The sequence below is a fragment of the Hippopotamus amphibius genome, chromosome 4 (genome assembly GCF_030028045.1).
Source record: "Hippopotamus amphibius kiboko isolate mHipAmp2 chromosome 4, mHipAmp2.hap2, whole genome shotgun sequence".
Lineage (NCBI taxonomy): Eukaryota > Metazoa > Chordata > Mammalia > Artiodactyla > Hippopotamidae > Hippopotamus > Hippopotamus amphibius.
The window spans coordinates 132,244,145-132,271,574 of record NC_080189.1 but is presented as its reverse complement, the minus strand read 5'-3'; the positions used below and the strand labels follow the sequence as shown (position 1 = coordinate 132,271,574).

The following is a 27,430-nucleotide window of genomic DNA, read 5'->3' as shown; positions in this document are numbered from 1 at the left end:
GTGCATGTATCTTTTCAAATTAGAATTTTCTCCAGATATATGCCCAGGAGTGGGATTGCTGGATCATATGGCAATTCTATTTTTAGTTTTTTAAGGAAACTATACTGTCCACCATTAGTAGTTGTACCAATTTACATTCCCACCAACAGTTGTAGGAGGATTCCCTTTTCTCCACATCCTCTCCAGCATTTATGATGATGGCCATTCTGCCTGGTGTGAGGTGATACCTCATTGTAGTTTTCATTTGTATTTCTTTGTACTGATGTTGAGCATCTTTTCATGTTCTTTTTGGCCATCTGTATGTCTTCTTTGGAGAAATGTCTATTTAGATTTGCCCATTTTTTAAATTGGGTTTTTATTTTTTTGACATAGAACTGCATGAACTGTTTATATATTTTGGAGATTAATCCCTTGTTGGTCACTTTGTTTGCACATATTTGCTCCCACTCTGTGGGTTGTCTTTGAGATTTGTTGATGGTTTCCTTTGCTGTGCAAAAGCTTTCAAGTTTAATTAGGTCCCATTTGTTTATTTTTGTTTTTATTTTCATTACTGTAGGAGGTGGGTCAACAAAGATATTGCTGTGATTTGTATCAAAGAGTGTTCTGCCTATATTTTCCTCTAAGAGTTTTATAGTGTCTGGCCTTACATTTAGGTTTTTGATACATTGTGATTTTTTTTTTCTTGTATGGTGTTAGAGAATGTTCTAATTTCGTTCTTTTACATGTAGCTGTTCTGTTTTCCCAGCACCACTTATTGAAGAGACTGTCTTTTCTCCATTGTATATTCTTGCCTCCTTTCTCATAATTTTCCATAGATGTGTGAGTTTATTTCTGGGCTTTCTGTCCTCTACCACTGAACTATGAGTCTGTTTTTGTGCCAGTACCATACTGTTTTGATGACTGTGGCTTTGTAGTATATTCTGAAGTCTGGGTGTCTGATTCCTCCAGCTCCGTTTTTCTTTCTCAAGATTGCTTTGGCTAGTCAGGGTCATTTGTGTCTCCATACAAATTTTTGGTATCAGCATGGTGGTAGCCTCATAGAATGAGTTTGGGAGTTTTTCTTCCTCTGCAGGTTTTTGGAAGAGTTTCAGAAGGATAGATGTTAACTCTCCTCTAAATGTTTGTAAGATTCTCCAGTGAAGCCATCTGGTCCTGGACTTTTGTTGAAAGTATTTTAATCACAGTTTTAATTTCAGTCCTTGTGATTGGTCTGTTTCATATTTTCTGTTTCTTCCTGGTTCAGTCTTGGGAGATTGTACCTTTCTAAGAATTCGTCCATTTCTTCTAGGTTGTCCATTTTGTTGGCATATAGATGTTTATATTAGTCTCTTAGGATTCTTTGTATTTCTGTGGTGTCAGTTGTAGCTTCTTTTTCATTTTTCATTTTATCAATTTGAGCCCTCTTCCTCTTTTTCTTGATGAGTCTGGCTAAAGATTTATTAATTTTGTTTATCTTTTCAAAGAACCAGCTTTTAGTTTCATTGATCTTTTCTGTTGTTTTCTTTGTCTCTGTTTCCCTTATTTCTGCTCTGATCTTTATGGTTTCTTTTCTTCTGCTAACTTTGGATTTTGTTTTTCTTTCTCTAGTTGCTTTAGGTATAAAGTTAGGTTATTTGACGTTTTTGTTTCCTGAGGTAAGATTGTATTACTGTAAAATTCCTTCTTAAAACTGCTTTTGCTGTGTCCCATTGGTTTTGGATTGTTGTTTTCATTGTCATTTGTCTCTAGGTAGCTTTTGATGTCCTCTTTGATTTCTTCTGTTACCCATTGATTGTTTAATAACATATTGTTTAGCCTCCATGTGGTTGTTTCTTACAGTTTTTTTTTCCTGTAGTTGATTTCTTTTTTTTTAATTAATTAATTAATTAATTTTATTGGCTGTGTCGGGTCTTTTTTGCTGTGCGCGGGCTTTCTTTTAGTTGTGGTGAGTGGGGGCTACTCTTCGTTGTGGTGTGCAGGCTCCTCATTGCTGTGGCTTCTCTTGTTGTGGAGCACGGGCTCCAGGAGCATGGGCTTCAGTAGTTGCAGCACATGGGCACAATAGCTGTGGCTCATGGGCTCTAGAGCGTAGGCTCAATAGTTGTGGTGCACAGGCTTAGTTGCTCCGTGGCATGTGGGATCTCCCTGGAGGAGGGATTGAACCCGTGTCCCCTGCATTGGCAGGCAGATTCTTGACCACTGCGCCACCTAGGAAGCCCTGTAATTGATTTCTAATCTCATACCATTGTGGTTGGAAAAGATGCTTGATATGATTTCAGTTTTCTTAAATTCACCAATGGGCTTGATTTGTGGCCCAGGATGTGATCTGTCTTGGAGAATGTTCCATGTGCACTTGAGAAGAATGTGTGTTCTGTTGCTTTTAGATGGAATTTCTATATATATATATTAGTTAAGTTCATCTGGTCTAATGTGTCATTTAAGGCCTGTGTTTCCTTCTTGATTTTCTTTCTGGATGATCTGTCTGTTGATCAATGTGGGGTGTTAAAGTCCCCCACTTATTATTGCCTTACTGTTGATTTCTCCTTTCATGGCTGTTAGCATTTGCCTTGTGTATTGAGGTGATCCTATGTTGGGTGCATATATATTTACAGTTGTTATATCACCTTCTTGGATTGATCACTTGATCACTAGTGTCCTTCTTGGTCTCTTGTAACAGTCTTTATTTTAAAGTCTATTTTGTCTGATATGAGTATTGCTACTGCAGCTTTCTTTTGATTTCCATTTGCATGGAATACCTTTGCCCATCACCCTCACTTTCAGTCTGTATGTGTCCCTAGGTCTGAGGTGGGTCTCTTGTAGACAGCATATATATGGGTCTTGTTTTTGTATCCATTCATCCAGTCTGTGTCTTTTGGTTGGAGCATTTAATCCATTCACATTTAAGGTAATTATCGACGTGTGTTCTTATTGCCATTTTGTTAATTGTTTTGGATATGTTTTGAGTTTCTTTTTTCTTCCCTTTCTCTTTTGTCATTTGATGGCTATCTTTAGTTTTGTGTTTGGATTCCTTTTTCTTTTTTGTGTGTGTCTATTGTAGCTTTTTGGTTTGCAGTTCCCATGAGGTTCTGATATAGCAGTCTTTGTATATACAAGATTGTTTAAAGTTGCTGGTCTCTTAATTTCCATTATATTTCCAGTGTCCTTCATTTGTATTCTCCTCTTCTCATGATTGCTGCTTTTGATATCATATTTATGTATGGATGATTTCCTACCTTTATGTTTGCCTTTACCAATTTCCATTTGTAATTTTCTTGTTTCTACTTGTGGCTTTTTCTTTTCTGTCTAAAGAAAATCCTTTAGCATTTGTTGTAAAGCTAGTCTGGTGGTGCTGAATTCTCTTCGCTTTTGCTTGTTTGTAAAGCTTTTGATTTCTCCATCAAATCGGAATGTCAAATCTGAACGAGGGTGTTGTTGGGTAGAGTATTCTTATAGTAGGTTTTTCTCTTTCATCACTTTAAATATATCATGCCACACCCTTTTGGCTTGCAGAGTTTCTGCTGAAAAATCCACTCATAACCTTATGAGGATTCCCTTTTATGTTGTTTCTTTTAATATTTTTTCTTTGTCTTTAATTTTTGTCAGTTTGATTAATGTGTGTCTTGACATGTTCCTCCTTGGGTTTATCTTGTATGGGACTCTGTGCTTCCTGGACTTGAATGAGTGTTTCTCATGTTAGGAAAGTTTTTGGTTATAATCTCTTCCAATATTTTCTCATACCTTTTTTCTCTCTCTTCTCCTTCTTGGACCCCTATAATGAGAATGTTGGTTCATTTAATGTTGTCCCAGAGGTCTCTGAAATTGTGCTCATTTCTTTTCATTCTTTGTTCTGTGGCAGTGATTTCCACCACTGTCTTCCAGCTGACTTGTTCTTCTACCTTATTTATTCTGTTATTGACTCCTTCTAGTGTATTTTTCATTTCAGTTATTGTATTGTTCATCTCTGTTCTTTAAATTTTCTAGCTCTTTGTGAAACATTTCTTGTCTTCTCAGTCTCTGTTTGCTCTCCATTCTTTTCCCAAGATCTTGGATCATCTCTACTATCACTACTCAAAATTATTTTTCAGGTAGATTGCCTATCTCCACTTTACTTAGTTGTTTTTGGTTTTTATCTTGTTCCTTCTTCTGGATCATATTTCTCTGCTGTCTCATTTTGTCTAGTTTTATGTGTTTGTGGTCTCCATTTTTCAGGCTGCAGGATTGTAGCTCTTCTGGTTTATGGTGCCTGCCCCCTGGTGGGTGAGGTTGGTCCTGGGGCTTGTGCAGGCTTCCTGGTGGGAGGTGCCTGCTCACTGCTGGGTGGAGCTGGTCGTCCCTCTGGGTGGAGCTGGGTTGCCCCTCAGGTTCGTGTCAAGTGGTGTGTTTAGAGGTGACTGTGGGCTCAGTATGGCTTTAGGCAGCCTGTCTGCTGATGGGTGGGGCTGTGTTCCTGTCTTTCTGGTGAGGTGCTCCAGCACTGGAGCCTGTAGGCTGTTGGGTACGGCCAGGTCTTGGTGCTGAGATGGTGACCTCCTGGAGAGCTCAAGCCAGTTGATATTCCCTGGGGCCTCTGCCACCAGTGACCTTGCTGCCACAGTGAGCCACAGCCAAACCCCACCGCCCCAGGAGACCCTCCAAAACCCACAGGTAGGTCCAGCCCAGGCTCCTGTGGAGTCACAGCTTTGTGCTGGGCCCAGTGCACGTGAAACCTTGTGTGCACCTTCCAAAACTTGAGTCTCTGTTACCCTTCATCCTGCACTCAAGCCCGGCTGGTCTTCAAAGGCAAATTCTCTGGGGGTTCCTCCTCCCAATGCAAGACCCTCAGACTGGGGAACCTGACGTGGGGCACAGAACTTTAACTCCTGTGGGAGAACCTCTGCAATGTAATTATTTTCCAGTTTGTGGGTTGCCCACCTAGTGGGTATGGGATTTGATTGTATCACAAAAGTGCCTCTCCTACTGTCTCGTGGCTTCTTCATCTTTGGATATATTGCAATAAAATATCTGTTTTGGTAGGTTCAGGTCTTTTTGTTGATGATTGTTTAGCACTGAATTGTGATTTTGGTGTTTTTGTGAGAGGAGGTGAGGTCAAGTCCCTCTACTCCACCATCTTGTCCAGAATCAAGGGGCTGCTTTTCGTTTGGATGTTGCTGCCTCTTTCCTCAGTGTGTGCTGGCCATTAGCCCCTTGATATGGGGTGTGCAGGTGTGGTGGCCAGTGAGTGCTCCCAGTACAGCAGGGGCAGTGATTGGCACCCACCCGTGGGTCTGCCAGTGGTGACAGTGGCCCTCGCACCCCGGGGACAGTGGGGGCAGCGATTGGCACCCTGCTTGCAGCCCGTGTGAGCTCCTGGGACAGCGGGGGCCACGACCAGAGCCCTCTCGCAGGTCTCTTAGTGGTGGTCATGGCCTGTGCCTGCCTCTGGAGCCACAGGGGTGGTGGTGGCTCACGCCCACCCCCAGAGCTTGTGTAAGTCGTGTCCCGTTGCCTGGGAGTGCTCGTAGGGAAAGAATTTCCTTTGGTTTTCCCGCCCCTCTGCTTGTGTGCCAGCAGTGGTGCCTTGCCTCTCTCACGGGCCCAGGCTTGTCACTCTCCCACCTTTTCAGGCTGTCTCCATGCAGCCAAGCCTGGTCTTCTCCCTGGGACTGCCTCTGAAGCTTGAGTTTCAGCACCCAGCCCCTACCTGTACCGGCAGTGGAGTGTCTCAAGCTGGGGAACACAGGGCAGCAGTACCAACCATCTGTGCAGGTCACTGTCCGTTTTGCCTTCCATAGACGAGTTGCTGTGTCCTCCTCCAGGGCTCCAAAGCTCCCCCTCCATCCAGGCTGACCTTCCTGTTGGTGAGGGGACCTCCCAGCGTGCAGGACCCTTTCCATCTTCACAGCTCCTTCCTGGGACACAGGTCCAGTCCTGATTCCTTTCTGTCTCTTTTTTTCTTTTTTCTTGTCCTTCCCAGTTACATGGAGGTTTTCTTGCCTTCTCAAAAGTCTGAGGTCTCCTGCCAGCATTTAATAGATGTTTTGTGCAAATTGTTCCACTTACAGATAAATTTCATATATATATTTATTTACATGTTATGTTGAAGTGTTCATTTGCTCTTGTGATACTCATCACCTGATCACACTTGTCTTTAGGCAGTTGAGCTGCTGAAGCCAGGGGGCGTGCTGGTTTATAGCACCTGCACTGTCACCCTGGCAGAAAATGAAGAACAGGTTGCCTGGGCCCTCAAGACATTCCCTTGCCTTCGGCTTCAGCACCAGGTAAGGATCACTGCACTTGTCTCTGGGTAATCCAATGTCATGGAAACTTAAGCATGGTGATAAACACAGAGAGTTATATGAAGAGATATGTCAGGTAAAACTTCTGAAGCAAATCTTGCAGTACACAAGGAGGTTTCTCTCATGAGAGCCATCCCAGATGGCCTCTAGAGGATTTTCACATCCTGACCCAGTTTTTCCAGGCTTTCACTGTTTACAGTTGTGTTAAAATGCCACAGTGCTCAGATGGGTTTTTGTTACATGTTTATTTGACCAGTGGCTCTTGTTCATGTTGCTCATAGTTTTGTTTCTAAAATCCTCCCCACAACCCCCGAATCCTATATTTTTCTGATGGGGGAAATGTTGGGTATTTTTTTCTCATGTCACATCAAAGCCCAAAGAGGCTTTAGGAACTGGGATGTCAAAAGACTGGCCAAGGCAGGGGGGATGGTTCAGGGTTATTGCTTCCTTCTGGATTCTTATATAAGATATGGGGCATTTAAGAGCTTCCTTGTACTGTCTTTTACCTAGCACAGTCTTTCTCTTCTGGTTTTTAATAAGACTATAGCTATGACTAGGTTTTTTTAGCCCATGATGTTTTAGGTTTAAATCTGTAGTAATGCTCACATTCATTCAGATACACCTGAACATCTAACTTCAGTTTTTCCAGTACAAAATTCTAGTAAGTAATTGGAATAGATAAATAGAAAGCAATCCGGAGATGGTTTCTAGACTCAGAAATTAAGTACATTGTAGATGAAAAGAAGACTTGAGCATTCTCTTGAATTTTATGTGTGTGTATGTACATATACACTCAATATATACCTAAAAGAGATGGAAACCCCCCCCCCCCACCATGGGTTAATAAACAACAGATTTTCAGACATAAACCTAAGAAAATATATCTTCAGTAACACAAACGTTTGTCCGTGAGATGGTGACTTGTTAGGCTTGCGCATCTTGTGTAGTAGTGGTCTGCACAGGTCACTCCATTCCTTATGATTCTGTGTTCCTCTCAACTAATGGATGTAGCCTTAGTTTTCTTGTCTCTTTTAATATTTTAGTACATTTAAAAACAACAAAAAAGAGAACTTTTATCATCCAGTTGGTATGGGCCAGAGAGAGGCATCTTCAGATGCCCAAGGAACGCCTGTCAGTTCTGAGGAGTCTGACAAGTAAAGCTGAATTTTCATCTCCTGTGTTACTGATAATAATATTCCATTTACTGAGTGCCCACTCTATGCCAGGCACAATAGCCCCTTATTTACTTAAGCCTCAGAACTGAGCATTTTATCTGTTTTGTAGATGACGAAGCAGGTAAGGTAAGTTGCTTTTCCTAAAGTCCCACAGCTAAGATGTGGCAGAGCTGCGATGTGAATCCACGTGTTTGTAACTGCGGAGCCCAGGCCTGTCGCGGGCCTAGATAAGCATAAGGGCCAGCCTAGGGACTCAGTCATCAAGTGACTGCATGTTGCCACCCTCCCACTTTACTACCTGGAAAAGTAGCATGTCCATGTTACAAAAATAAGAGGTATTTACTCATTCCTCTGATTCTGGAATTGGTGGTAGGTCTTTTAACATGAATGGTACATAAGTACACTTACTGACACGAGGATGCTCGTCTGTGTTTATTCATCTCCCCGACCAGGACCCACAGGTTGGAGGAGAAGGGATGCTGGGAGCTGGCCTGTCACCTGAACAGCTGAAACAGCTGCAGCGATTTGATCCCTCTGTGGTGCAGTCACAGGACAGAGACATTGGTTCTCTCAGAGACTGCAGGACAGAAGACATGATTTGGCTTGCGAATAAGGATTGTATAGGCTTTTTCATTGCAAAATTTATAAAATGCAGAAGCACGTAGGAGAAGGATCCTTAGAAGTGAAAATTCCAAAAGTTTGCAATGTGTGTTTTTTTTGGTTTGTTGTTTTTAAACCCAAAACTGTTGTTAGACCACGTGATTGAAGCTGTGGTTGCAGAGGAAACAGAAAAGGCTGTTCCACCAGGAATCAAGAGACTCTACTTCACAGAGGAAGTAGCTGGGGGGTGGGGAGGGGAGCAGTTTGAGATTATATCTTGTGTTTATAAAATACTTTTTCCTTTATGGATTTAGAGTATAAAGAAAAGGAGATGCCTGGAATATATTTTAATTTGGGGTCTTTGTTTTAATTTGTAAATAATGCAAGTCATTTTTAGTGTTAAAATCAGTGGATTTAACAAAGGAATAAAATTAGCAGTATTTAATTTGGTTATAAAACACATTTTTCCATTATTAGTTCCTAAGTACGAGTTCCTTCAGAATTCAGGGTGTGGGAACTGTAACTTAATTTATCACGTGCCGGGAAGTGAGGTGGGGATTTTACCTGACTTTTTCTGTTTACTATTTGGTAAATCAACCCTCTTTCAAGTGAATTCTGGACTGCTCCCAAATGACAGCCTCCCTTCACTATGTCGACTTTTTTTTTCTTCTTTATATTTTAAACTAAAAACTAAAATGAATTTTTTAAAACTCTGTAGATTAAAATTGAGATTATTGCACAGTTTGGGTACCTTTTGTTCTCTAATGGAATACATATAAGTTCTTAGAGATGTGATTGGTGAGAAAGGCATCTTGTGAGAGTTGGGAAGTGGCCAGCTCTCCTTGCTGTTCTCCCACTGAACTGAAACAACAACACACAACACCCTTTCCAGACCAAGCAACTGTGACTAGGATAGATCTAGACAAAACAAGACCACTTCACCATCAAACCTGAAATCACCCAAACCGCAGAAGTGACCAAACATCACCCGTAGCAGCCAATGTAAGTGGACTGACTGCCTTTTTAAAATGAATTGTACTGCAGGCCTGCTTCATCCCACCTGCTTTAAGATAAGATATATCAACATACTCAATACCCAGCCATGGTTTAAAAGCGGTCTCATGTCGTGTTAAATACGTCTGTTTTGTTAATTCAGATCACCCCAAAATTCCTGAGCCTTGGGCATATAAAGTGGATAACTGCAAACAATTGCCTAATAGTTTTTTTTTTTTTTTCTTCCTCATAGGTGTCCGTTAGGAATTTCTCGAAACTCTTGTATCCATGCAGCACGCAAGGTCTCTCCGGATCAGGTGAGATCTTCAGAAGCCTCTGCTCTCCTTTCTTGCACACCTTTCGCTGAGGCTGGGTCAGGCATGTCTCTCTCTACACCCCTCGTACCTCTGTCTCCTCCTGGCACGGCACTTGACATCCCTCTAGTGTGCGGGGCTGGCCCCTGGCTGCTGCCCCCAGGCTTGGGAACATCCGGGAGGCAGGAACCCTGCGCTTTCCATACAGGTTCAGAGCAGATCACCGTTATACCGTATTGAATAAGGGAAAAGACACGTCAGGCGCCCTAAGGTTCAAACACGTGACTGACTGCTTTCCATCCCTCGTTCTGCCCGATGTCCAGTAGATGTCATTTGTCTAAAGAGAAACTGCTGTTTCTAGGGCTCGGCATAGGTCCCCCAACTTTCAATATATTTTTGAAAAACACAAACTCCATCCCTTTTCATGCTCTCTGCAGAGCCTTAGATGCTAGGCTGGGATGGAAACGGTAGGGAAGGAGGCTGGCAGCAAGTGTGTGAAGTTTTGATTAATACCAGCAGATATCAGAATACAAGCAGTGCCGGCAAGACAGAGGAAAAATATTTGCATATTGAAAACACTCAGGACAAATAAAAAATATTGTTAAAATTTGTTCCTTTAACACACACTTTTCAGTAGCTTTCTTTAAAAAAAAAACAAATTGGAAAATAAAACACATTCAATCTTCAGGAACATAGACATTTAAGAAAAACTATGATAAAAGAACAAAAATCAAGAAGATGCGGAGTACAATGAATATATTATTTTTTTAACATATTTAACATTACCATAGTTATGTCCATTAAACAGAAGCAGTTTAATTCAACAGTGAGTATATTTTACTTCAAAAACCGTGTGTCACATTTTAAATAGTAAAGTACAAATAGTTAAAAATATAACACAATTCAGCAACTGACCCAGAGCCATCTAATTACCTGTTTTCTCCAACAGCACGACTCTTGATGTATTAATAAGATTATCCGGGACTAGCAGCATTGCGTCACTGAGCAAAGGGCAAGGAATTAAATTTGTCATCAGAATAGATCTTCACTTTAAAAACGAAAAACACAATTCAAAATCAGAGGCAAGAATCGCCAAACATGTAGGATGAGGGTGGGGGGACGTGGACTTTGCTGTGCTCAGACTTTCAGAGGCCTTTGACCTGCCCGAAGCTGTCACTTATCAGCCATCGTGGGGAGATGACTGCAGCCCGTCAGGGATGGGCAGCATGCCCGCCCCCCCCCCCCCCGAAGTCGAAGTGCAGGTGAATATTTAACATACTTTCAACTGTAAGAATCATTCCTAAAATGGCAATTAATATCACTAATAGTAAACAGTGCAGAAGCCAGCTCTTTATTTGTTTGATATGAATGACTAAACCAGGCTTGCTGAACAGTTCAGTGTAGCTGACAGTGAAGGTTTAACATGAATGCAGAGCAGACCATGTTAAAATGTGGCATTATCCCAAAGTACAGAATAACTAAGACATCCTACATGTAGCAGCACCTTTTTGTAACAGTAACTTAAATGAGCAGTAGAGAAAGAGCAGAGGAAAAACCAAAATGGGTTTAACAAAAAAAAAAAACCCCAAAACATAGAATTATTCAGAACATTTCCAGCATTTTCTAGGTTAACTACAAAAATCATGATTCTACCACTGAGTCGGTTAAGATTAAACCTTTGCTGTGTGAAAAGACTAGAATTTTACATTCCACAAGTCAGTAAATATCCCATTGTCCTTGGGATCATTTCTTCATTTCCATGTTGCGTACACACCGTTTACGCATATGCCCACTGTACAGTTTTCCATATGGATTAGATGCTCTTATGTCAAATCCTGCAGTAGAGTTTTTTGAGGAATACTCTGCTTTGGACTAATGTGTTTCACAGTAAAGTGAGAAACGATGAGTCCAGGTACAAAATTTAAAAAGTGGAATCTGTTAGCATGATTATTTGAAAGGGATTAATGGTAGCAGCAAAAAAGATACCAGTTATACCTCAAGAATTTCAATATTCCAGAGTCATTAACTGGGATGAAACTTTGTATAGGAAAGGTTGGGGCTACGATCATTGATCTGTTACTGCGATGGAAAGTTGATTGGAAGTATTTTATAAAAGTAACTTTAATTGGAATACGGTTTCCCAATGATGTGAATATTTTACATAAAAAAATTTATATATTATGATTGTTTTTATAGTCAATAAATAAAGGTGTGGCAGCAGCACAGAGCTACTTAAAAAGATTGAGGAAATGGTTCCTATATTAGCTGATAAAACACTATACACGTAACTAACTCATTTTTACAACTCTGAGTTTTCTTTGGGGGAGAGGAATAAGGAGTTAAATGTGAAAGTTTTACTTTTAAAGGTCCAAGAATATTTGGCAAGAACCTGAAATAATCAAAGAAGTGAAACAAAAAATAGCTTATTTAACAAAATAATTTTTAATGTCCAGGTCTGAAGGTAGGCAATCAAAATAGGCGTTTTCCAGGGACAGACTTCAAGTGCCAGGTGCTTGCACAGCTAATACTGTCTTACCTGTCCAGTCATAACTGGACAGACGGACACTTCAGAGAGAGACAGAGAAGGTTTCAGCCTCAGCGTTACAGCCACCCCGTGGGCGGCGGACGGCGGTGTTCCTGACGCAGGGCCATAGCATCTTCTGGCTTCCCCTCCAGAGCAGGTGTCCAAGGCAGGAAAACATCCTCAACATTTTGTTCAAGTCACCTCATTTTGCCCTGATTTCTTCTGAAGAGCAGAAACTTTGGTTATAAGAAGCACTTCTAGGTTTTGACGGACAGTGAAAGTGTCGGAGCGGGTGGCGGGGGGGATGGAACGGGAGGCAGATGGTGGGGGTCGGTGTGGGGGAGACACAGCGGGAGCAGCAGGAGAGGTCGGAAGAGGAAGTGGGAGGAGTCGGGAACATCTGTTTCCCCCCGAAATAGTTCTACAAGCTGTGTAAACGTTTCTCCCTAAAACATACTCGAACACACAAGAGATCGTACGTTTCCAGTGAAACACTCACAGTTAAAAGTGGCCCGTATTGTTCCTCTCCAGGAGCAGAGCCGAGGAGTCAGCAGGTTGGAAGCTCTCCTAGTGAGTCCCCTTCGGGAGCGAGCTTCCCCCCGGGCCCTGAGGGCTCGGCGGACCCGGGCAGCGCAGCGCAGAGCCACGTGGGTGGACGCCGCGGGCCCAGGCTGGCCGCTTCGCGCGTCTTCAGCATTCACGCCACTCGCTCGCACACACGCTCACCCCAGACCCACACACACACAGGGGTTCCAGCTCCTAGACTCCAGTGCTGTGACCTAAGACACTAGCTACGCAGAACGTGGTCATCACAAGTGTGAACTGCATGGAGTAGAACAACCCTTGGAGTTTGGTTATATATCCCATAATTTATGGTCAACATGATAAACTTACAGGGATGGTGAAACATTCAGAAATCAAACCTTTTCAAGTCAAGCAGCCACACGTATTTACAGTATGTACAGACTTTCTACTAGAATGGGGGTAGGTGTCTAGACGATGTAATTACAAATTTCCTGAAGGTGGGCATTTCTAGTCCCTGTAATTCATAAAGCAAATCTGCTGACTTGGCATTAAGACTCTAAAATAGTGTGATCAAACTGATATATATATATATTATATAATTATAAGAAGGTGTTGGCAGAAATAACATTTACAAACTGTCTATACAGTACACAATACTAGTACATAGAAAATAGATTCTGACTTTATGATCCCCTTTGTGTAAGGCAAGACTGAATCTGTCCCCAAATTTAGTCAGCCAGAGGTACAAGCAGGAAAGTGGTCCATGGATGAATATGCAAATCAGGTGCCTACATATTAAAAATCGGGAGAATCAAGAAATTCCACTTTTTATCGGGGCCGATTCTGGCCGGCTGGATACAACAACCACATTTTTGAAAACATCATCTATGCCTCTGAAAAGACTAACGCCACGTGGGTGGCAACCGATCTTGTTCCAGTGGCAGATATCCCAGACAGTTTTCAAAGTCCAGGAGACAACCAGAGGACTGCAGCCTTTCCAGGCGAATTTATGTAGCACTTACAAAAGGAAAAAAAAAAAGTATATTAATACTCTATTTCATGCTATTGCTAGTCAAGCAACAGCCGTACGAAATATACAAGACAGATCACATGTGATTGCAATGTAGACCCCCCCCCCCCAAGACTGAGTTGGAAGGTGGTGGTATACAAGACCTAGAAATAAAAAAACCAACGACACAAAAGGGCATAAGTCATTGGCGGATGTAAACATCCCTGTTCCAGTCCCCAGCCTCATTCCGTCTCCTGGACACCCCTTCCCCCTCCTTGTCACAGTAGCGATCCTTGGATTTGTGGCGGCTCCGCTGTCTGTTGCACTCGTTGTGGTCCTGCTCTCGATCCGGGTCCCTGGAGCGGTGCCGAGACTCCCTGTGTCTGTGCTCTCCGCCCCCGTGGGGCTCCTCTCTGTGGTTGTGGTCACGGTGGGGGGCGTAGTGGTCCGCGTGTTCGTGGGTATAATCTTCCTTGGGCTCCACGTACGCGGAATCGCGACTCTCCTGCGTTTCCGAGTCCAAGGTCTCCTGCCTGGAGAGGCCTCGGCTGGTCCCGCTGCGATGGTTGTGGTACTGCGCGGCGGAGGAGGAACGGTGCTGGGGTTTCTTGGCAGGTTCCAGGCAGGGCTCTCCTTCAGCTTGGGAAGCAGAGCGGGCAGGAGCCGTGCGATCCGTCCTCTGATCCCCTTGAGAGCCCTGGAGGCCAAGGAGCAAACACAGGCCTCAACCACGGTCGGGGGAAACTATCCTAAAGGCAAGTTCATCCAAGTCTAGCCCCTTTTTTGAAGTGTCTAAAACGCTGAAATGAAATCTAACCTAGCTCGGTTGTTTAATTCGTTTCCTAACGTCCAGTCGCATTTATATTATATTGGACTTTATGTTAATTTGTAAGTGCCTAGAACAGTGCACAGAGTAACTTCTTTATTTTTTTAAACGAATGAAATGAAGGAGGGAGGGCATTCTCTTATATGTTCTCTTGTGGTTCAAATACAGGTACAGGTCCCTGAGATCTGTCTACACATGGTGTACACCTAACCACCTCTGCTCGAATACAGGGGGGAAGATGACAAATTCTTAGGATGTTGGCTTCAAAGGAAAAGAATGCTAACATGTCAAATGCTTAACTGGCTCATATATGAGCCCAGCACTGTTGTAAGACAGTCACATACGCTAACTCATTAATACAACAACCCTGTAAGCCAGTCTGATAAGAAGAGTCATGAGATGGGGCCGTTAGTTACAACAGCCCCACGAGGTAGGGTCGTTAGTGTTTTGAGGCGCACGGCAGGTAAGGAATTTACCCAAGGTTAGACGCCTGGAAGGGGTGGAGGGGGAACTGAACCAGGCTGTCCGAGTCCACAGTCCGTGCTGCTGGCCACGCAGAAAGTTCCTCCATCCCAGCCTTAAGAGCTTATGGGGAGAGGGGATTTTACGGTTTATACACAGTAGGTCCCCTACATAAGAACCTTCAAGTTGTGAACTTTCAAAGATGCAAATGTGTGTTCGCATGTCCAGTCACATACATTAGTTCATGTGTCTGGCGTACGTTGTCACGTGTGTACATCCTCTACAAGTGGTTGTGCTTCTGTGTACTTTACAGCACTGTATAGAGTACAGTAGTGCAATATCTTTATTTCAAGCCCAGGATGTCTGGAAGCAAGTGTAAAAGCAGCAGTGACGTAGTTGGTACCACTGTACTTTTCAAGGTACTATACTGTAAGATTAAAAGTGTTTGTTTTTTGTGTTTGTTTTTTATATATTATTTGTGTGAAAAGTATTATAAACCTATTACAGTACAGTACTATATAGCCAATTGTGTTAGTTGGGTGCCTAGGCTAACTTCGTTGGACTTACAAATCAGACTTGCGAACGTGCTCTTGGAACGAAACTCGTTCGTATGTAGGGGATTTACTGTACATTCACAGATGCTGTTTACACTCCTTTTCTTATAGGCACACAGAACTCGCTCTGGAGCTATTTAAGGGAGTTGGTGTTCGTCTCATTCTGGACAGAGCTGCCTGATTGGAACAAGCACTGCCCTGGCCCTCTGGGTCCCAGCAATGCGAGTGTAGGAGAGAGAGCCCCTCACCTGGGAGTTGGAGGCGAGGGTGGGGCTGACGGGCAGGGTGGAGGTGGCTAAGGTGCGGCTGAGGAGAGGGTTGGGGAGACTGCTGCTGGGAGGGTGGGTGGCCTTCCAGTAGGCCTCCAGGTAGTCGGCAAGGTGCTCACAGGCGTCCTCGAGCTGGTTCTCATCCAGGATCACATCAAACAACTCCTGTGGGGGCAGACGGCACATTTACACCAGCCCGGTCCAGACCAGGAGTTTCACCCACTCGCTCCCCCACATCTCCCCCCACGTGAGAGGAGGAAGGAAGGAGCCGAGAGCTGCACACTTGGGCGCTGCACACTTGGGCTCTGCCCTTGCTGTCTTGCTCCTCTTTCCTCCTCCTCAAACTGGTTGCCTGGTCGCTACAGTCAGATTGTAAGCGTCTGGCCGCAGATCATTGTTGAGAATAGATGCTTCACCAGGAAGTGAACAGGTGTAATACTAGTTGTTAAGGGCGTAATAGAAAAGTTGCCAATAGTGAAAAAAGGGATTGAGCCTACATTAGAAGAGAGATGTTGTAAAAAAGAAAATGAGAATACAAGCGTAACAGTACAGGCAGAAGCCTATTTTTGACATAGAGATTATGAAAAGCTGAATCTTGGAAATGAGTGAGGCAAGGTGAGGACATGAGGAAGCCGAAACCACTAATGATTTGACGTGGTCCAGACTTCAAAATAGTTCAGAGTTCTTTAAATTTTAACACACTGCCAGTAATTATAAATGGATCTAATCATAGTTCTTAAAGCTTCTGATATACCTTCTTTTTTAAAAAAAAAAGCCGAAACAAAACCCAGAAGCACAGAGTCCCAAAGGGTGGTGTACAGAGCAGGGATTTGAGGTAGGAAAGTGCTCAGGTGTCAGAATTTGGTTACTGCTCGGTTTAGAAATTGTCTCAGATCAGTTTCTTAGACGGTGATGAAGAGCCAGCAACTTGCTCCCTGATTAGAAGTGAATAATAAACCAACCCCCAATAGATCCATCTTTCAAACCAAAGTTTTGAAACGGCGACCGTATTTCATTTAAGATACTATTGAGGTGTTAGATGTTAATAAAGCGAGGTCACCACGGAACGCACCAGAGCCGTTCATAAGCCACGACCATGACCTACACAAGTGCTCACAGCAAGAGGTAGATGCTTCCCTTCTTTGGGAGGAAGCCCACTGCTAATGGAGAGGGTTCTCTCCCTGTCAGGTGTTTACCTCTCTGTGTGGTCTTTTGGTTTTTTTTTTTTGTTAATAGAATGCAGATCTGAAGCCATCAAGTGGATTATACTGAATAGAGAGACTTACCGGAGGACACTGGGCCAGCTTATCTGCTGCTACCATCTGGACATTGAGGTGTTTAGCTTGAGATTTCCCTCTAGATTTTATTAACCTTTGTAAAACCTGTGAAAGATGAGATTTTTAAATAGGAGTATCTGCACTCAGGTAAACAACAGAGTTCATTATTCATGCCTGTCTCTGGGGCCTTTTGCATACAGCATGCATGGTTTACAATAGATTGAGCTAGAATGTCTAATACTTAAGATGCTCAGTGAAATTATAACATAAATCTCAGCCACAAGCTTCAAAAAAGATCACCAGCATGAAGTTATTCTGAATCTTTTATTCTTTCAAGGCTAGCAGATCTCAAACTTTCTGTCTCATGACCTATGTTTTAAAAAACTGTTGAGAGCTCCAAAGAGCTTTTTGTTTATGTGAACAATATCTAATATTTACATGTTAGAAATCAAAACTGAGAAATTAAAAAATATTAATTCACTTAAGAATGACCATTAAACCTCTTACATATTAAAATATATCTCACCTATTTTGATAAAAATAGCTATTTGCAAATTTCTCTAATGCCTAGCTTCACAGAAGACAGCTGAAGTTTCCTGCTTCTACATTTAATCTGCCACAGCATATTGTTTTGTTTGAAACGTGAAGAAAATCCAGCCTCCTACAGATATGTAATTCAGAAAAGGAGGAATATTTTAGGAGCCTTTTCAGATAACTGTGGATATTCTTCTTTGATACTACAGTAAACAAGTGGTAGCTTTTTAAAGATTAGCTGCCCTGTGAAACCTGAAACCCTATCAATGAACTTCTCTTACTCTGTTACATTAAATTCCATCGATCTGTCCTGAAATTTGAATGGCAAGTCAGTTGTTTTTTCTGATAAAAATGATGTTCGAGGATGAAGGTGGCTAGTTCAGTTTATGACTCGAATAATCACACCAGTACTTGTCCTTAAGGGATAACTGACTTTGAGTATGCAGCTGAAGAACTTGAAGTGTACTTCCAATTTCATTACATAGAATATTAAAAAGGCTTGTACTGAAGAGTCAAAATTTAATAAAAGGAATCATTTTTACTACTTCAGGGCATTCTTAAGTGACACTGAGTTGTGTTTTTGTTTCTGAGTGCATGCTGAGGAAGAACGCAACAGCTGCTAGTGCTGTGGTGGTCTTGGTTCCTGCTTAGACATTACCCACCACTGCTTCTGCACCATCAGTGCAAAGGTCAGACCAGTGAAAAAGGAGGAGAATGTCTGAGTATTAGGCAATAGTTAGATAATAATCATGGAAATGGTTTTTGACCTCATGGACCCTCTCAGAGTGTCTCAGACCACCCTGCCTGGAATCCATGGACCATAGTTTGGGCATCACTTATGTTCTAAGCCAGGAAACTAATCATCGTGTTCTGCTTATGTGAATCCTAACAATTCTTGGGCTGCCACGTCTCTCTTCAAACCCCTTGTGATGGACAAAGACACAGCCAGTTTACAAGTGGAAAGCAGACTATAAACACATGTTAGTAAAGTTCCATTACAGAGCTAACAGTAACAACCCTACTTACCTTAGGAGAAGAAATCTTGACATACACTATAATAGGGGCCAGAGAGGTTTTACTAAGTTGGGCTGGATGATTAATTGTATCTGCATCAAGGACCACCAGTTGCAGTGTTCTTGCAAGTTCAAAAATCCTTTCGATTTCACTCTGAACTTCCGCTATAAAAGGTTAAGCAGAGTTTGATTACTTACACTACAGCATTTTTAGACCAGATTGAGATAAAGTAAAATGGTACTCAGGTAGGTGAGCTGTTAGGTTGATGTCTACAGGTAAGAGAGCTGGTAACGGGTATCCTTTGGAAAGAGCCATTCCTTCACAACACCTATAGAATTTAGGGAATTCCTCTCTCAAGCAGCTATAATGTTTATTTCTAGTCTAATACAAAGTCTTTGAGAGTCAAAATTTTTGGCTCTCTGTGCTGACTTGTTTTTGGTGCTATAAAATCTCACCCCATGAAGTCATTTCATTAAAATGTTGTAAAGTAGAAACTTGGAGATCTTCCCTGTGTTTGTTCCTGTCCACTCTAGCCTAGCAACCATCACCAGCCTTCCCGTCACTGCACGGGCTTATCTGTGTTTACATGCCACCTGTTGGTATGCTTTCTGGAGATGACAGAGTCTGGAGATGCTTATTAGCAAGCTGAACTACAACAGAAAACAGGAGAGATTTTGAGAGTGTCTGCCACACACTTATCTAAAAACACACTTCTCATATTTTCCACCAACAAAAGAATAGTCCTGTAACATTCATGCTTTCAGAGGGCAGTTATATATTAGAGGCAGCACTACAGAAATACAGACTATGAGATTTATACAAAACTGAAACATCCAAAAGTCTACTTGAATGCCAAAAAAAATTTCATGCAGTTCATCTCCTCCTCCATGACCTCTCTAGAGTCTAGAAAAGGACGATCCAAGAGAATTTTCTATGAGGATGGAAATATTCTGTATCACTGCTGTCCAGTACGATAGCCGCTACCCACATATGGCTATGCAGCACCTGAAATGTAGTGCATGTGAATGAATAACTAAATTTTTGAAGTTTAATTTGAATAGCCAGAAGCTACTCTCCCAGACATCACAGGTCTATACAGCATAATATGGAGCTTGCAGTACCCGCTGCAGTCATGAAGGGCTAATTCTGTGAGATTCCTGGACCTACAGAATACCATTTAATTCCTCTTATGCATTTACATCCATACAGAAGATTCTTTGAGGTAATTTAAACTAGTATTTTCTTCCAGAAAAGGCAAGTCACTATCATCTGTGTCACAAAATGTTAGGACTAGAGTCCTTTCATTTACCTGGATGTCTTTAAAATCAAACCACTTGAGACACAAGCTTTAAAGCCATATTTGGTCACATTACCACCCATGACACAATTTTGCTAAAAGAAAAAAAAAAAGAAAACCTATTAAGCTTCTGGATCTACCAGTTTATAAGAAATACAGGGAACAGATAATTATATAAACTACACCAGTGTAATTCAGTTAGCAAAACTCAGTCTCTGAAAACCCTGTGGGATATAAGTGACCCAGTTTCTGCAACAAATTATAAGAAAAAAAAATATAGAAAACTAGATGAAGAGATTTAAGGACCTAGGACCCAATCACAATGTATGGACTTTATTTGGATCCTGATTCAAACAAATAGTAATTTATATATTTATAATGCATAAGTGAATAAAATCTTTATATATATAATGCTTATATATATATATATAAAATGTGTGTGTATATGTATAATACATGACAGCTGGGAAATGACACACGGCTGAGTGGCAACCTGATGATATCAGGGATGTATTGTTAAGGTATGAAAATGGCGTTACGGTTTAAATAAAAAGAGTCTTCCATGTTTAGAATTGAAATATTTACAGATAGTATATGAAAAATAGCTGGGATTAGCTTCAGAATAATTCAGAGACAGGAGAGGAAGGAGTGGGGGGAGACCGAAAATGAAACAAGATTGGCCATGAATAGATGATAGTTGAAACTAGGTGATGAGTACCTGAGGTTTCTTATAACATTCTTTAACTTCATATATATTTGAATTTCCTTAGATAACAGTTTTAGAAATAAAAGTGTTTTTTTGATCATTTCTTTCACAATAATCTTCTAAAACATTACTAACACTGTTATTGGCTCTTTTCTCTTGCTCTTTAAATCTTTATTCCAATTATAACCCTGCTTCTTTGCACCCTGTCAGTGGTTTTCATGGCCACTGATCCCCAACAATCAAGTTCCAATCTAAGTTAATAGCTGTTGTGAGCATTACGAAATTTGATTAGTCCACAGCTAACACCATACTCAGTGGAAATGCTAAAAGCTTTTCCTCTAAGGATCAACACAAGGATGCCCACTCTCGCCTCTTCTTTCAACATAGTATTGAAAGTCCTAGCTAGAGCAATTGGGCAAGAAACAAATATAATGTGTACAAATTGGAAAGGGAGTAAAACTCTCACTGTTTGTAGATGACACGATAGTGTGTGTATATATATATAAAACTCTAAAGACTCCACCAGAAGATGGTTAGAACTAATAAACAAATTCAGTTAAGCTGCAGGATACAAAATTCGTATACAATACAGATCATTCGTATACAATACAGATCAGTGCAACAGGATAGAAAGCCCAGAGATAAACCCACACACCTATGGTCAACTAACTTATGACAAAGGAGGCAAGACTATACAATGGAGAAAATACACAAAAATCTGTTGTACTTCTATACATTAATAAGGAACTATCAGAAAGATAGCAATCCCATTTACAGTTGCATCAAAAAGAATACCCATGAATAAATAAAACCAAGGAGGTGAAAGACCTGTACACTGAAAACTATAAGACATTGATGAAAGAAATTGAAGAAGACACAAATAAATGGCAAGAGAGTCCATGCTCATGGATTGGAAGAATTAATATTATTAAAGTGTCCATACTCCAAGTGATCTACAGATTTAATGCAATCCCTATCAAAAATCTAATGGCACTTTTAACTGACATAGAACAAACAATCCTAAAATTTGTATGGAATCACAAGACCCCAAATAGCCAAAGCAATCTTGAGAAAGAAGAACAAAGCTGGAGAAATTAGGCTTCCTGACTTTAAACTACATCACCAAACTATAATAAAATAGTATGGTACAGGCATAAAAAGATACATAGATCAGTGGAGCAGACTAGAGGAGCCCAGAAATAAACCCATGTGTTATATGGTTGATTAATTTATGACAAAGGAGCCTGAGGAAAAGGGTAGCCTCTTCAATAAATCATGCTGAGTAAAAATGACAGCCATGTGCAAAAGAGTGAAATTGGACCACTATCTTACACCATACACAAAGATCAGCTCAAAATGGATTAAAGGCTTAAATGTATAGCCTGAGACCATAAAACTCCTAGAAAAAAACATAGGTGGTAAGCTCCTTGACATTTGTCTTGGTGATGCTTTTTTGGATTTGACACCAAAAGCAAACACAAGAAAACCCAAAGTAAACAAGCGAGACTACGTCAAACTGAAAAGCTTCTGCACAGCAGCGGAAACCATCAACAAAATGAAAAGGCAACCTACCAAATGGGAGAAAATATTTGCAAATCACATACAGGCAGACTCCAGAGATCTTGTGGGTTTGGTGCTAGACCACCACAATAGAGCAAATAACACAAGAAAGCAAGTCACGTGAATTTTTTGGTTTCCTAGTGCATACAAAAGTTACGTTTACACTAAATTGTAGTCTTTTAAGTGTTCAATACCAGTATGTCTTTAAAAAATCAATGCACATACCTCAATTAAAAAATACTTGATTGCTAAAAAATGCTGACCGTCATCTGACCCTTCAGAGAGTCACAGTAGTAACAGAGCTCACTGATCACAGATCACTGTGACGAATATAATGAAAAATTCTGAAACATCGCGAGAATAACCAAGATGTAACGAACGCAAAGACAGGATATGGGCAAATGCTGTTGGAAAAACGATGCCAATAGACTTGCTCAACGCAGGGTTGCCACAAACCTTCAATCTGTGAAAAACACATCTGCAAAGTGCAATAAAGTGAAGTGCAATAAAACCAGCTGTGACTGTATACAATACGGAGTTAATTTCTGTGGGAAGACATCCTGGAACCTTTTTGAAACATTGAAAATGTTGAAGTATGTGGGCGGAGCGATGGGATTCAGAATGTCCTGCTTGAGCAGTGGAGGAGCTGAGGGTGCGGGGCGTGGAGACTAATATCACCCTGTCTGGTCCTGAGGAATGGCTGGTTAGCCAAAGACGGGTAAGATTCCTCAGAGGAGGAACAACCTAAGACAGGCACAGCCGCAGAGGGGCCAACAGGGGTGGTGCATAGAGCCTTCCTTATATCACCGTGTTTGGCCCTGGAGGATGACTGGTTAGCCAGAGACGGGTAAGATTCCTCAAGGGAGGAACAACCTAAGACAGGCACAGTCGCAGAGGGGCCAACACGGGTGGGGCACAGACCCTTAATCCTTTTGAGAGAGGTCTCCTACCCCCAGGGCTGCTTTGCTCTCCACGCCCAGCTCAAATCAGGACCCAGGAGGCAAACAAAGATCATTGCCCCCAGTCATGTGAGGCCTTTGATTGTTTATGGGATTAACCTGGGAGTGTTAGACCCTTAGGCTATGCCGAGAACTCAATAAAAGCAACGTGGGATCAATCAGCGAGGCTCTTGATCCTAGAGGTCTTGAGTCCCCCGGTCCCATCTTTCTCTTCAGTCTGTGTCTGTGTCTTCTTCAAGCTTGCGGCACCCGTCACTCACCTCGAGTCGCCGAGTTGATCCCGGCAAATTTCCAAAATATATAAAGATTTCTGACAACTCAATAGCAAAAAACCCAAATAGTCCAATTAACAAATGGGAAGAGGATCTGAATAGACATTTTCCCAAAGAAGACATAAAGATGGCTAACAGTGGTCCAGTGGGTAAGACTGTGCTCCCAATGCAGGGGGCCTTGGTTCTATCTCTGGTTGGGGAATTAGGTCCCACATGCATGCCACAATTAAGAGTTTACGTGCTGCAGCTAAGAAGCCCACATGCTGCAAGTAAGAGTCCACATGCCACAATGAAGAGCCTTTGTGCCACTGGCATAGCCAAAAAAAAAAAAAAAAGATTGCTAGTAGGTACATGAAAAGGTGCTCAACGTCACTAACCATCAGGGAAATGCACTCAGAACCACGAGATACCACCTCACACCTGTTGGAATGGCTATTATAAAAAAGACAGTAACAGGTGTTGTGGATGTGGAGAAAAGGAAAGCCTCATGCACTGTTGGTGGGAATGCAAATTGGTGCAGCCACTAGGGAAAATGATATGGAGGTTCCTCCAAAAATTAAAAATAGAACTACCATGTGATCCAGCAATCCCACTCCTGGGTTTATCTGAAGGAAATTAAAACACTAACTCAAAAAAATACCTGCACTTCCATGTTCATTACAGCACTATTTACAACAGCCAAGACACAGAAACAACCCAAGTGTCCACCAGTGGATGAATGGATTTAAAAAAAGGTGACACACATACACACACACACAAAGAAGAAAATCCTGCCATTTGCAAAAAGACTAATGGACCTTACTGGCTTTATGCTATGTGAAATAAAAGAAAGACAAATACCATATAATCTCACTGAAATGTGGAATTGAAAAAAAACAAAAAAGACAACAAATTCATAGATGCAGAGAACAGACTGGTGGTAGCCAGAGGTGGGAAGTGGGTGAGTGAAGGTGGTCAAAAGTACAAGTAAGTCCCTCAGATGTGATGCACAGCATGGTGACTGTAGTTAATAATACTGTATATTTGTAAGTTTCTAAGAGAGTAGATCTTAAAAGATCTCGCAAGAAAAAAATTCGTACTGTATGTAAACCTGTAACTAGGCTTATTGTGTCATTACACAATATATATGTGTGTCTAATCGTGTTGTATACCTGAAAGTAATCTAATGGTATATGTCAGTTATGTCTCAATAAGAAGAAATTTGATCACAAAGATTTTCATCTGTGTACTCAGTTAATAATAGCTATTCACACAGTCAGAGTCCCACACCTTAAAAATAACTTTGTGTTTTTTAGAGGTTTGAGCACTATTAAAAAAATGATTACAAATGTAATACTTGTTCATTGTATAAAATCTGAGTAACAGATAAACAAAATGATTCATGATCTTACTACGTATCCAAAATACTTCTCTTGACATATGTCAATATCTTAATATATATATCATGTATATATGTATATCTTTACACATAATATTTATATCTTCTGGTATTTTTACATACAGACATATATTTTTTAAATTAAGGGAGAAAATGAGATATTCTTTTAAAAATTTAAAGGAGATTTTCAGAATCCCAATGCATCATATTAGTAAATAAACCTTAAAAAAAGATGACCAATAAATTCTGAAGAAAATACTTTAACTTTCAAGTAAAAGTGATGCTTCAAGAAGAAATGTATCCATACTAGTGGTTTTTCTTCCACAGAGTACATCATGCTTAGAATCTGTTTCAAAAAAGAAATGTTGAAGACTGCTGATGTTCATTTCTGAAACTGAAAAGCCTTCATCATCTGTTTGAATCCCAATCTCTTATATCCACTGAATTAAAACTGGTGCTGACACTATGGAAAACAATATGGGGGCTCCTCAAAAAGCTGAAAATAGAGCTACCATATGACCCAGCACTCCCACACCTGGGCACATATCCAGCCAAAACTAATTTTAAAAAGATACATGCACCCCTATGTTCATAGCAGCACTATTCACAATAGCCAAGACATGGAGGCAACCTAAATATCCATTGACAGATGAATGGACAAAGAAGATGTGGTACATATATACAACGAATACTACTCAGCCATAAAAAAGAATGAAATAATGCCATTTGCAGCAACATGGATGCAACTAGAGATGGTCATAGTAAGTGAAGTAAGTCAGAAAGAGACAAATACCATATGATATTACTTATATGTGGAATCTAAAATATAACACAAATGAACTTATCTACATAACAGAAGTGGACTCAGACATAGAGAACAGACTTGTGGTCTCCAAGTGGGGAGGAGTTGGGGGAGGGAAGGACTGGGAGTTTGGAATTAGCAGATGCAAACTATCATAGGATGGATAAACAACAAGGTCCTACTGTAGAGCACAGGGAACTATATTCAATATCCTGTGATAAACCATAATGGAAAAGAATATAAAAAACTATGTATGTGTATAACTGAATCACTTTGCTGTAGAGCAGAAATTAATACAACACTGTAAATCAACTATTTCAATTAAAAAAAACCTGGTGCTGATAAAATGAATACTGTTTCTGTCCCTGCATTATAACTCTGATATCCAACAGCAGTGCTTAGGAACAATCATCGTGTTTTCTGCAAGACCAGAAAGAAGAGAAGTTCATTCGTTTGGAAAGAAGATTCTGTAATTGAACAATACCATGCAAACAGAGGCAGCTGTTACACTTTGCAGCTAGCGTTAGATGATATCTAAGTGGTCAGCTGAGAATTAAAAAGACTTGCGATGGCTCTGGTATCAGTGATGTGACGGTAATTCCAGTGCCATTTCATAATCACTAAGCACAGAATTCCAGTTTTGACAAGTTCCTTACTTATCCTTTAAAAAGGAAATCTGTAAAGCCCTCACTGAGCCCCTTTTCCTTTCCCCAGGCTTGGGGAGGTCTGCCCCTGGGCGCCCGCTCCCAGGCACCAAAGTGGCTTCCTCACTTGATAGAGGTGTGTGATCCTTGGGCAACAGGCTTCATTTCTCGGGGACCCTAAGTGTGCTTTTCTGGAAAACGGAAATGAGGACTAAGTGAATCAACATGCAGAGCATTTACTGCGATGCCTGACTCACAGTAAATACTTAATAAATGTCAAGCTTTGTGCCTACCTCTGTTAACACCGATCGCACTGCATTTTGATAATATGAATGAAAACTTTTCCAACAGGCTGTGAACTAGTAGGAAACTGGCAACAGATAGGAAACTGGCGACAATACATAATTACCTCCATTCCTTCCCTCAGTACAGTGCTTGGTACGTACTTGGCACTCAAAAATCGTGTTGAAAGAATGAGTTGGTTAAAAGGGCAAAGAAAAAAATATAATCATTACATATATAATGCAACATATTTTGCCTTTTTAATTGACTATAAGGCAGAAGCTGCTGTTGTAGAAAAAATTCAGTAAATAAATCTTCAAAAAGATGAATAATGAATTTGACTGCCACAGTATATCTAGATGAAGTACTCCTTTGGGTAGAGATATTGCTATAGCTGGGCCAAAAGAGCAATGTTGTGGAATAAAATGTGTGCTAATTTCTCTTTTCTTTTTTCGGTTTTGACGGTGCCTCGTGGCATATGGGATCTTAGTTCCCGATGAGGGATCAAACCTGTGACCCCTGCAGTGGAAGCATGGAATCCTAACTACTGGACTTCCAGGGAACTCCCATAAGTGTGCTCATTTCTTAAGACAGACAAAGCTACACCAGTAATGGGTAGGTCAAAGGGAGGGAAGAAATGAGATTAAAAAGATCAGTAGTCCCGTAAATTCCACATTGATTCACAAGGCTAGTTTTAGAGCCTCTCATCAGCCCTTCATTCTCCATAAATTATTATTTTTTCTCCCTAAGAGAAGACAGATGCTCCAGTAAATGTAATCAGCATCATGGCACTGCTCAATGGGCAATATCCTGGACTGGTAGTCAGGACACCCAGGGTCTAGCCTCAGCTTTGATTCCTTCGTAGGTGCCTTACATAACCACACCACACAGATCCTATGTTCTTAGATCCTTCACTGAACAGTGATGGGCTTGAACAAGATCGGTAGTTCTCAAACTCTGGCATATGGTAGAATCACCAGGCCAGGCTTGTTAAACCAGAGATTGTAGGGCCAGAGTTTCTGATTTTATAGGTCCAGGTGGAGCCTGAGAATGTTCACTCCTAACTAATGCTCCCGTGATGCTGGTGCTGTTGATTTGGAGAGCACACCTGAGAACCAAGGAATGAGATGCTCTCTCAGGTGTGTCATCCCAGTTCCACAGTCCCTGGTGCTACCAACATAAATGATGAACTTTTCTTTA

At 41.3% G+C, this 27,430-nt stretch overlaps 2 protein-coding genes across 8 annotated transcripts in view; one reads left to right on the top strand and one right to left on the bottom strand.

Annotated features, from left to right (window-relative positions):
• Positions 1-13,676, top strand: part of NSUN6 (NOP2/Sun RNA methyltransferase 6) — a 78,896-nt gene extending 65,220 nt beyond the window's left edge. For 3 of the 7 annotated variants that reach the window (XM_057733783.1, XM_057733777.1, XM_057733784.1), the window contains 4 exons: positions 6,111-6,236; positions 7,882-9,031; positions 9,276-9,339; positions 12,392-13,676. In XM_057733783.1, coding sequence (XP_057589766.1) covers positions 6,111-6,236; positions 7,882-8,094 — 339 coding nt within the window. In that variant the 3' untranslated portion in view covers positions 8,095-9,031; positions 9,276-9,339; positions 12,392-13,676. Of the gene's footprint in view, positions 1-6,110; positions 6,237-7,538; positions 7,765-7,881; positions 9,032-9,275; positions 10,599-12,391 lie in introns of those variants that run through there. The other 4 variants (XM_057733780.1, XM_057733782.1, XM_057733778.1 and 1 more) reach the window with 4 other exon arrangements.
• Positions 13,597-27,430, bottom strand: part of CACNB2 (calcium voltage-gated channel auxiliary subunit beta 2) — a 395,991-nt gene continuing 382,157 nt past the window's right edge. Inside the window, exons 11-14 of the mRNA XM_057733785.1 lie at positions 18,343-18,494; positions 16,792-16,887; positions 15,485-15,670; positions 13,597-14,091 (exon numbers count right to left, since the gene is read on the bottom strand). Coding sequence (XP_057589768.1) covers positions 13,597-14,091; positions 15,485-15,670; positions 16,792-16,887; positions 18,343-18,494 — 929 coding nt within the window. The remainder of the gene's footprint in view (positions 14,092-15,484; positions 15,671-16,791; positions 16,888-18,342; positions 18,495-27,430) is intronic.